This window comes from Poecilia mexicana, unplaced genomic scaffold (assembly GCF_051168715.1).
Source record: "Poecilia mexicana isolate PSO_F unplaced genomic scaffold, ASM5116871v1 scaffold_17, whole genome shotgun sequence".
In the NCBI taxonomy this organism is placed as follows: domain Eukaryota; kingdom Metazoa; phylum Chordata; class Actinopteri; order Cyprinodontiformes; family Poeciliidae; genus Poecilia; species Poecilia mexicana.
The window spans coordinates 15,597,051-15,608,408 of record NW_028263386.1 but is presented as its reverse complement, the minus strand read 5'-3'; the positions used below and the strand labels follow the sequence as shown (position 1 = coordinate 15,608,408).

At 42.2% G+C, this 11,358-nt stretch overlaps 1 protein-coding gene across 2 annotated transcripts; it reads left to right on the top strand.

Annotated features, from left to right (window-relative positions):
- Positions 1 to 704: 704 nt before the first annotated feature.
- On the top strand, positions 705 to 8,748 carry fam131aa (family with sequence similarity 131 member Aa). Of its 2 annotated transcripts, none has more exons than XM_014972536.2 (5): positions 705 to 1,143; positions 5,895 to 6,006; positions 6,104 to 6,286; positions 7,496 to 7,639; positions 7,781 to 8,748. In XM_014972536.2, the coding sequence occupies exons 2-5, from the start codon at positions 5,916 to 5,918 to the stop codon at positions 8,329 to 8,331; spliced, it is 969 nt and encodes a 322-aa protein (XP_014828022.2). In that variant the 5' UTR covers positions 705 to 1,143; positions 5,895 to 5,915; the 3' UTR covers positions 8,332 to 8,748. The 2 variants fall into 2 exon arrangements, with proteins under 2 accessions (XP_014828022.2, XP_014828021.2); XM_014972535.2 differs by lacking the exon at positions 705 to 1,143 and adding an exon at positions 4,166 to 5,687.
- The last annotated feature ends 2,610 nt before the right edge of the window (positions 8,749 to 11,358 follow it).

Genomic DNA, 11,358 nt, shown 5'->3' with positions numbered 1-11,358 from the left:
AAATCTAGCAGGCCATTTGAAGTCAGCTGAATGGCTCCAGAGTTGGTTCGTCATAGTTGATTTTTTTTTTTTCTTGCCCCTAGTTTTTGGACCTTGTTTGGTTTATTCCGTATAACTATAAAGATAAACTGAAATGACAAAATGTATATAAATATATAAAATAGTAATTTCTACTTTGAATAAAGTGATTAAAGTGATAAAGGGACTGATGTACAGTTTATTTTTGAACAATTGGAAAAGTTAAGAGTGGAGCATTTCTTTTAAGCTATTGCAATAAGGAAAAGACTTCTGTGTCATGATACCCAAAATGTAGAATAACACCATTACGTGAAATTTGTAAGCTTGGAAAAGAAAAGTCCACGGGTTTCCACCTTTTGTTTTGTTTTGTTTGTTTTTTGTAGATTGACCCATGTGTCTCAAATGACCCTTTCAAGGATCCCACCTCCAAGCATGAATCATCGTTTATTTTAAGCTTATCAGGCATTACTAGATAAGCTCTGGTGAGCAAGAAAGATCAAATGTTTCCATATGCTCTGTTACATTTTTTTTTCTTTCTTTCTTTTTGGAAGTCTTTGCACAAATGCTCATTCAAAAAGAGCCAATGTTTATAACTTATTTACCTTTCTGGTGTCAGTAATTTTCCATAGAGTTGCTACACCCTGCATGCTTTTTTATTTTTTTATTTTTTTTTTTAGTTGTTTACTGTGCGACTGCAAATGTCTGAAGCCCTCTGATGAAACGACTAACCAGCAGTGTGTTGTAGTGATTCTTGGACTGAATCTGCAGGTTGCTGGATCTTCTTGGCAGCACAGAGAAGAGTGGAGAGGAGAGACGATGGGGGGGCGGTGAAGAGACGACACCGCCTTGCTTTGATGACGCTCGCCGTCGGGAGACATTTGGACAGCCTTCAGCCTATATGTAACCCATATACACGCCGACAAATGGTGCGCGTGAGTAGGAGACGAAGCGCAGCTCGTGAGCCCGGAGTTACGGGGATGTTTCGGCCGTCACTGTAGCGTCGCCGCTCAGCCGCAGAGCCCCGCAGCTTGGAGGACAAACCCCTCCGAACCCCGCGGTATCATCTGTTGATCGGATTGGGAGACAATTAAGCGCAAAAACCATGAGCCGCGGTCCGACTTCCAGGTAGGTGGCCGAGAGAAAGACACGAGGAGAGCGACTGTGATGGGAATGAGAAGCAGGGGTTGTTTATCTGGTGCAGGTACAAAGCTATTGGTATGCAGATTGAGACTTCAGAGGCTTCAACACATCGGCTGCTATTTCCATTGGCGCCACTCTCTCTCTACCTCTACCCCCCTCTATCTCCTTTTTAATTCCCACTCGGTCATAATTGAAGGCTGCAGACTTGCGCTCATCAATGGCGGATTGGTGCGTAATTCAGCTGTGAGCGTATCGTTTCTGCTGCTTGAATGCACCATTTCCAGAGAAAAAAAAAAAACAAAAACAAAAAAACACCCCAACAAGTGTGGCTTCTGCACTGCAGCCTCGCTTCATTCACACAGAGCTGCGGGCAGAGCGACTTCACCCTCCCACTTGTTGGTCACATAAGTCAAGATCACAGTGTCCAGAGGTGCCAGACGAAACAGCTGTTGTCTTAGAGATCCTGTATGTTTAAGATCGGTAGGGAGAAATGATCCAGGAGACCTAAGCGTCTTAGCTGCAGCCACTGCCACAAATCTGGTTTGTTTGGCTTTAATTAGCTCCATTTATCAGACGCAAAGAGCTGGCAACCTGCAGTGGGAGGATTCAAAAGAGACTCCACAGCATGAATATATTGTGCAGGTGTGAAATGTTTTCTTTGATTTTTCCCCCAGCAAAAAACAAAAAACAAAAAAACAACATTGATTTTCACATACTTTTTTTTCATCATTCAATAACGTTTAATTAAAATCAAGTGCAGGGCCGGATTTAAGAAGATGACGGATCCCTCATTTATGGTTCTTTGGACCCAAACATACACAGTACAATTTGATGGTTGCAATAGTCGATCAGCTAACTTCCTGTCTGCCTTTCTGGAGGACAGAACAGAGTGATGCCCAGACGCCACCACAGAAGGAACTCTGCTATAGTCTCTGTTACTGATGCTGGCTTGTTGCTTCTTCACATCTCTGTGTCTCTCCAGGTCAAAGTCCATTGATGCTTATTTGAGGGGGGGTGGTGGGGTGAGGTGATGTGTAGATGTCCATTTACAAAACTGAAGCTGTTTGAAAAACAAACAACAAACAAACAACAAACTTGAGTTTCAAAAATAAATTTGAAACAACCGACAGTGTTAATGTTTCACCTGAGTTCAGTTTTTATTTAGGCTCACGTTGGAGAACGTTACAGACAAGTTGTATACGTTTTAATTTTAAAACTTTTGACTGCTTTTGCTTTAGTAATAGTTAAAAAGAAAAAAAAAAAGGACATCGTCACTTTCTCACCTCGCTAGTAACACCAGCCTGGTCTTGCACATGGAAGACCCATTGATGGATTTATTACTAGACTTAGTTCCATGCTTCACTGACAATCGCATATATGAGCTGAAGGTGTCAGAATTTGGTCTGTGAGCTTTGACACCTGAAAAATTCAATAAATCAGCTTTTCTTCAGAAAAAATGACCTTATCTTACCTTATATTACTTGTATAGCTTACACTGATAGTTGTGTTGCCATTATGGTAATTGCTTGTTCTCCAGTATTGGCCTAGCATAACTTTTTGAGCAACTGCAACCACTGTGGGGTACATGGCCAGTCTAAGCAAGGCGTTACCATACATGCCATCATATTATACAGGTACATGCCCCAGCAATCTGGCTCACTGCTCATGACAGAAAGTGGAAAATCTTATTTATTGAACGCTGGTTTCTAAACCCTCCAGACTTTTTGAACTTAAGTGTTTCAATTATACAAATGAGCTCTACGTGTAACATAGGCTACTCTGCTTTGTCACTTTAAAGGTCATTAAAGGAGACGATGTCTGCAGCTGCAAGCTTTAAATAAATAAGTCTGCCCTCACAACAGCCTGTTGAGAAGCAAGTTCTCACAGTTTGTCTCGTTAATATCGCTGCACTTCTTATGTCTTATGGAATAAGAAAAATGCGCTTTGAACTGCGGGAGTCAGAACTGTCAATCTGACTGAGCGATTCTGTCTCTCTGGTTGCTCTCATCTATTCCTAATAAACCTGACTGGTTGCTTTTCTACTCAACGCCATTAAAACAAGGAGCTTGCACTCAACCATCACAAAAAAATGTTGATAAAAATAGCTGCACTCTTTAAACGGGAAGACATTTTAAATTCAGTGCAAGTCTAATGAGTTCATATTAATAATAAAAGGTCAATTTCTTTTGTGTTGAAATGTAATATGCTGCTATAAAGATCATTTATAAATATGTATATTTTTGGCATTAAATTAAAAATGTAATTTAAAAAAAAAAGAAGTACATTCTTTCATTTGCTTTTTAAGAACATCACCAGTCTGGTTGGCTCTCAGGTGACAATAATAACATGATTAATTTTAACTTTCCGTACAAACAGAAACGTTTCTCAGAAGACCTGATTGGTTTGCTGGGCCGGTGGGATTAAAGGATTAAAGCAAGTCACACATACAGGTTGCTCTAAAACCAAACCGCAAAAGGACCTTGTATTCAAATTCTCAAGTACACAAGTAGCTGTTTACCAATCTTTGTTCTGTTTGTTATTTGTGATTTTAAAGGTAACGATTAGAAAGCAGGGAGTGCTAGGTTTTTAGAATTAGGAGACAGATAAAGCAAACACTAATGGTTCTTTTTATTTCACATTTTTAATAATAAAACACTCATAATAAAACACTCACTTTAATGTTCTGGTTGGAAAGGTTTCCTCAACAAGTGAAAATGTAACAAATTTACATCATTCTACATAAAATAAAACACACAATCTTCAATCAAACATGGTAAAAATATATAAATAAAACTCATAAAATATGACAGAATTAATGTTCACAAATAAAATGAATATTTCAGACTGCCCCACTGAAATTGCTTTCATTTCTTTAAATTGTTGTTTTTACAAAAACCTTCCTTATTGGCACAAATTACCCTGGGGTAAAAAAAAAAAGAATATGTTTTTATTTTGTTGACGAAAAGGACTAAGACCGAGTCCAAATCAGGGCACAATGAATATGAGCTGAAAGGCAATTGTACGTTCATAAAAGCACACACATCTCAATTATGTGTAAAATAAATATTTACTACTTAAAGGGGTTCATTTGTGTGATTCATTTGAGAAATTTAAAAATCAAACTATGCTCTATAAATATGTTTTTGTGTGTAGATTTCAAACGTATTTAAACTTGGCCAATCTGAGCTTGACTCTTATCGTGGTCTTTAGACCAAATACTGAGAAATGTGGATGTTTTTTTTTTCTTATTTACGTGTCTATTCCATTTATGCCAAACCAAAAGAATTCAACTTTCTTGAAAACAAAAACATCAAACACAACACATGCGTTGATAAAACCAAGAAAAGCCTGGTCCATAGTTTTTTTTAATAGTTATGTTGTTTATTTATCATTATTTGAATGTGTTAAAAGGAAACTATATACATTTCAAGCTGGCAAAAGTACATTTTCTTTGTTCTGTCAATACGTAGGAGACAGTAGCTGCTTAGAAAAAAGGGTGAAGTTGAAATGAACACTTCTACAGTCTACGTTTCCGATTTGTTTGACGGGGTTGCTTCTTTTTTATTCTTTTTTTTTTTTTTGCAAATAACTGAAATAAGTAAAGGTAAATCCAAAGAAATATGTGGGAAGCATACAAATGCAATGCAAATGCAGCTTAATTTTATGTGACCTACAACAATCCCCACTGAAGCGTCGCGCTGCCCACAGTGCTGAAATCTGTGCGTTTGAATCTCAGGAGGGAGCCTTTCGGAGCTCCACACCCCCCCTGTTGTGTTTGTCAGCGTTCAGCACACGAGTGTCATCTCACGGGTGTGTTTTCCAGGCTGAAGCTCTCCTCTGGGGAGCGTTGATTTGTCACCTGAGCTGCAGAAACAGTTTCCACCTTCATGTCACTTCCTCCCCGAGTTCCCCGCCTTGCCTTGTTTGCTCGCATTTCCTGTCATGCTTGACTTCAGTGTAAGCCTTTTTACCACCGCCGGGAAGATTTTCCTTCTTAGCTGCTTTAGGAGCCAATCTGCTTAACAGTGTCTGTTAAGTCATGCATGTTTGCTCGGGCCACGCGTCTCTTGCTTGTTAAAAAGTCCCAGAAACAGGAACGGACTACGGGGACATGTTTTGAATCCGTCTTGTCCAACTGATCCAGTTGGTCATGTGAGTTTGCCTTTTGAGGGCACGGAGTTCATTAGGTGGCAGTATCGGTTTCAATCAGCAGCTCTTGCGGTAAGCGCGCTCGGCTGGAACCGCTTTACCCTCGCGCCATATGTCTCCTCAGTCAAATGGAGACTGCTGCCCCAGCCCTCTGACCACTCGAACCGGGTTTCACCGGCTTACTGTGGCTTTAGCAGCATCTGTGCAGCAAATTTAGGGCATTGCTGTCTGTTTGTCTGACTGGTGGTTTAAACCAGCAAAGCGGAGCGGTGGTGTTTAGTTGTGTGGGTTTTACGGCGCCCTGAAACCACCTCTGCGTGTCCGCAATGACGCCGAGCATCAGGAGTAGCGAAAGAATGGAGAGGCAAAGAGTGGAAGAGGTAGGAGAACTTCACACTGAAGTTTTTTTTTTTCTCTCTCTCCAGGTGTTTATATTATTCATACGCCGGATCATAAAATCTGCAGAAGTGGGTATGCTGGGGGATGTAAGCTGTTTTGTAGGAAGATGAAACGGCTGCTGAATTTCATGCACAACTGTGAAGAACTCGTGGCACGCTTTGATGAAATGTCATGTTTGTTCTTTGCAGGTGAAATTTGAAGAGAGTGAAATGATTCCAAAGTCGGGGAAATCTCCGGCAGACTCCAGGAAAACAGTCGGCATCCATGAATTTGCAGCGCTCGCCAGATCCTCGTTGAATGGTAAGCCGAATCTTCCAAAAAAAAAAAAAAATAGCTGTTCTCAAATTGCAAATTTAAAGAAAGGCCGTCGCGACCTTTACACCTCCGTTGGACCCAGGCATCTCTCAGGCGGTGAGGGACCATGTGACGAAGCCCACCTCCCTGGCCCAGGGCCGGGTCGCCCACCTCATAGAGTGGAAAGGCTGGCCGAAGCCGACGGGTCCTCCACCAGGCACTCACTCCCAGTTCAACTCTTATTGCCGTCTGACCGAAGGGGAGAAGGAGGCTCGGTTTGCTGCAGGTATTCACCCCTTTTTTCATCCTTTCTCGTTCCCCGACCCCCCACCTCACCCCCTGCAGAAACGTTTACAATTTAAGTCCAGTTTTCACAGTTAGGATCACTGCTAGTTACAGTCACATGTCTGTTTGGGTAAACATGTGGATATTTTACTTAGCATGGTTTAACTACAGCATCGGCGTCCACCTGCTGTCATGAGACTAATCCCTTCAAAACTCCTCTGTCTCCACCCTGAAGGCCCCGCCCAGCCGCCGGCCACCGGTTTGTCTTGGCGGCAGATGGTGGCCCTATTAGACACACTCTCAGAACACTTCACTGCCCACCGACCGTACAGCAGCGCTTTTTTTTTTTTTTTTTTTTTTTGCCGTGACTCATCCTTTCTGGCGCTGGTGACATCGCTGCAGCTTGATGAGGAGATAATGTGAGGGGGAGGAAAGCAGGGAGCAGACGGAGCCCGGCGTACATCACGCGCATTATGAAGTCTCTTCGTCTTGAAAGCCTAATTAACGCAGCAAAATGCCAAAAGGTTGCCTCACCGTGAGGCGCTTCAAACAGAAAGCCGGGACAGTTATTGTTTTCCCTCTTACGGGCAGCTGACTGCGTCTGAGCCACTTCAGAGGCAACTGAGGGGGAATTTCAAACAGAATGTATTGATATTTTTGAAGCCATAACCATGAACTCCTCTGATTAAATGTATAAGAACGATAAATGTTGATGTTGCCCTTGATTCGAACTAAAATGTGTAAAGATAAATAAAAGGGTACTTTTGCAATTCCTTATTCATATCAGACTTTAAGCATTTTTTAAAGACATTTTCTACCCTCTTTATTAGATTTAGGACCTACATGTAGAAGCAACACATTACCAGGAAAAAAGAAAGAAATTATGGTTCAGGTTATTCTGTTTCCTCGCTCAGCCGTAACCTTACACGTTAGACTAGTTGTTTTATGGAGCAATCTGGATTGTTTTAAAGTTAAAAGTAGCGGCCCTTGGTTTGTGAATGAATGAATCCTATAATTGACCAATTTCGCAAAGAGAAGTGGGTCCAAACTGATGTAAAAGACTCGTTGTCAGACATCAACAGATTTCGTAATCCTCTCGGAAACGCAGGAAGCTTTAATTGGATTTGAACCCAGAGGAGTCGTGACCTGATGATCCTTGGTGGCGTTGTGCTCACAACGTCTAACTAAGCGAAACCCGTTTTCCTGCTAGGAGTGGCCGAGCAGTTTGCAATTGCCGAGGCCAAGCTGCGTGCCTGGGCGTCGCTAGACGATGACGAGGAGGACGAGGAAGACTTCAATGATGAAGAATCCCACGCCAACGGACAGACTTGCAGCTTATCCACAGAGAATCCAGGTATCCATCTTCATCCTCGTCTTTCATGACCCTCGCTGTTTTCGTTCATCACCGCTGACGAGGCACTCACCCTCCCGTTTTCTTCCCCCATAATTCATTTCACTCATGTCCAGAGGTTCTGACTGTCTGCTCCTCTCTCAGACGCAGCCATGTCCGAACCAATCAGCGGAGCGCCGTGCCAGCCTGAGACGCAAGACGTCGAGGTGCCACAGTCTGTTCGTCCCGTAGGCTCCGTCAGCAGCGGCGGCCCTTTCCAAGACAGGCCTCTGACTGATGACGACCTACAGAGCGGCTCACCCTCTTCGCGCGGCGACTGCATTTGTCCATTCCTGGAGGAAGAGGAAGAGCAGCTGCACGGTCTGGTGGAGCAGCTGACTCCCCTGCAGGAGCAGCGCGGCGAGGTTTGCATCCACAGCAAGCCGGAGTGGCGGCCCCGGAACCGGAGCAGCAGGTTCGACTCCTGCTACTCCACCTCTCACTCCGAGTCCCCCGGAGAGGAGGACGAGGAAGACGAGGAGGAGGAGGGCAGCGTGTTTCACGAGGTGCGGGTGTGGCACTGCAGCCCCAGAGGCTTCTTCTCCGACCGGGGGTCTTCCGGAGTGGCGTCTTTCGATGAAGAGGAGGAGCGGGAGGAGGCAGAGGAGGAGGAGGAGGAGGAGGAGAAGAAGGAGGAAAAGGAGTATTTGATGTGATGTATCGTCCATGTTTATGTCTTTCTGAGTCGATGTTGATTCCGATACGACATAGATCTAGTCCGATGACATTGTGAACCTCCTCTCATCTCCTCCTCCCCTCTTCCCGCCGCCTCTCCTCCTCCGGAAGCCTTTCATCCGTCACCCCTCCAGGCCTTCTACTGATCTCCTCCCACAGGTTATCGCTGCCGTAAACAGTACACGTGTCGGAGAGTTTAATCAGGATGTAAAGCTGTTGTTCAAACTGAGTTTTGTATATTTTTGTGAAGTCATGTGCTGTTCATTTGTTGTTTTTGTTTTTTCTATGGATGTTTTGTAGTGTGGTTTATTTTCCAGCTCGTCCTGTGTCATATGGGTTTGATATGGAAAGCACGAGTGTTCTGCATACAGTATATAAATATAATTTTTGAAACAAGATCATTCCTTGTGGTTCTTTATTTTTTCAGTCTTGGTGAAGGCAAAACATATTAGGGAATAAAAAAAAAGGAATCAAATTCTCAGTTTTGGTTTTGCACATTTTTTTCTCTTTAAATTTATTCATTCATGTACAAAAACAATTTGGTGTTCTCTGAAAAATAACAATGGTAGTTGAGTTCAAAATGCACAATCCTCCTATGTACATCAGCATGTAGATTTTCCTCATCTGTGTATTTCTGTATGTACAAAGCATATACAGGCCAGTGTCATATAAAGGGAGATACTACAGACTTATTGCTTAACTAGATACGCTGCAAATTAGCTCAGATGCTCTCTACTATTAATTCCTTATACATTACCTTATAATGCAAGCATTACTGAATGTTCCATATGCACTCAAAAAGTGATAGACATTTATTGCACAAACAGAGGGGAAAAAACAAAACAAATCTGGTTTGCTGCAGCTTAGGCATGGGCCAGTAACCGGTATAAAGGTAGACCAAGACTTTTCAAATGTCACAAACCTGTGATAATTTCACATCTCATCATTCTCAAGATTTGAATTTTTTTTTTTTAATAAGACGTCAGAGAAAATGCAGGAATGCTTGTTTTTCTCCAGCTCTATGGCTTATAGAGTCATGCACCACCCAACCCCACCTGTTGCTGCACACTCGTGTTCAGCTGCTCAGAGGAAGGTCTACTAAACATTTCCCTCCCTTATGGGTGTGTGGCAATAACATAAAATGGCATTTAAAAAGTCAATTTCCCCAATTCTATTCAAAAAGTATAACTTAATATCTCCTTTAGATCCAGGAAATACAGCTTTGTGTGAATTTGAACAGATATCACTTACAGCTAATGAAATGATTTAAATGTTACAGTTAAGAACTTGTACAGAAACGTTGTTTTGGCCTCCACAACTGCAGGGGAGATTGCTGAATGAACGGACACTCACTGACAGGCTCGGTAACAAGAAGAAGGGTAAGTCACCAAATGCCGTTTCTGCTTGCTTTACAGTATGTTAATGGAAACCGGAGTGCAAGGAAGAAGTTTGCCTGTGTGCAGTTCAGATATCAGGGAATCCTGAAGCACTTCATGCTTCACACTTGCTGATGAGCTTTATAAAGATGCTGATGTTTACTTTTCAGCAGGGCTTGGCACAATGCCTGCCCACAATGCCAAAAGTAGCAATAGCTGCCTTAGTGGTCATGGTGTTATTGTGCTTGATTGGCCAGCAAACAAAACCCCTTAGGGAATTGTCAGAAGGAAGATGAGAGACACCAGACCCGACGTAGATGACCTGAAGTCTGCTATTAAAGCCACCTGGGTGTCTTAACGCCACAGCAGTAGGACAGGCCGATTGCCTCCATTTACTGCAGTTTTCCACGCAAAAGGAGGAATCACGGAAACACTGAGTGCATGCACTGCATGGACTTACTTTTTATTAGGATGACATTTCTACAATTGAAAATGTTACTCCTTTTTTTTGTCCTATATAATACTCTCATTTTCTGAAAGCTTTCTTTAGTAAAAAAACCCATTTAAGAATAAGAAAATATCATTCGCACATTCTGATTTGTCAAGTTACCAATAAAAGACGAATTCAGCTGACTTTTTTCAGTTGTTATAAACATAAAAAGTCTTTGGGTGGTATCACTTCCGTTAAGGTAATGCTGTTTCGAATCTACAGCTGACAGAGTCGAATTTTTGTTAGCTAGCAGTAAAGCAGAATGGCGACCTGAGCAGACAGCCTGAATAATTAATCAGTTTGTTAGTTTTTCAGTGTTGGTCTTAGGAAAAAAGAAAAAAAAAAAGATGTCAAGACTTGGTTTCCATAATAGTTCTTGAAAACTGTTATTAAATTCAGCGGGGGTTTATTCTTCAGTTTATGCACAAACATCTAAATAACACCGACTTTTATAACCTCAGTGAACTGTCTGCATGGGTTGCAGCAGCAGGATTAATGGTTGTAAACACATTTAGACAATGTTATGAATTATTGTGTGAAAATGTTTCTCTTCACATTGTTAAAACCAATGTATTTTTTTTTACTCAGGGAAAAAAAAAAGAAGGAAAATCTCATACTGGCCCATGCCTCCTGCAGCCAATTCACAAATGATAAAAAAAAAAAAAAAAAAGAGTTGAAGCTAAAAGAAATCCATCAGCAGTATTCACACAGCTTTTCAGGCTTTGTACAGCGGTTAAACTGCTCCTTTAGAGCTCAGGCTGGATTGAACGTACTCTTATAAAGAGACGTTAAATACCCACAGACCACACACCGAGGAGCGTTTGTCAGTGTTTGTGTGTGTGTGTGTGTGCGCTCTGTACAATAGCCTGTAAATTTTGCAACTAGGGCCCTCATTAGTCATGCACTGTAAACTCACATACAGCAGCAGAAGATGTTCGGATGATGAAACGGACTCTCTATGTCGTCCTTACAGAGTCGGCCGCTCTAGAGCCGAACGAGGCGCCAACGGCGACTGGTGTTAAGATGGTAATTACAATGTGCTTTACTGCAAAGTTGGGAGCCCTGTGTCCAGCTGCAGGGATCTTTAGAAGCTGCCTTTGTCGTCGTTTGAACAGATCCCAGAAAATACATTTTTGGGGGCT

Bases quoted from the DNA above. Each gene is read 5' to 3' on its own strand.
- fam131aa (XM_014972535.2), top strand. From the start codon at position 5,634: ATGACGCCGAGCATCAGGAGTAGCGAAAGAATGGAGAGGCAAAGAGTG. The intron at 6,287-7,495 runs GTATTCACCCCT...TTTTCCTGCTAG, and splicing joins GGAGGCTCGGTTTGCTGCAG to GAGTGGCCGAGCAGTTTGCA. The intron at 7,640-7,780 runs GTATCCATCTTC...CTCCTCTCTCAG, and splicing joins CTTATCCACAGAGAATCCAG to ACGCAGCCATGTCCGAACCA.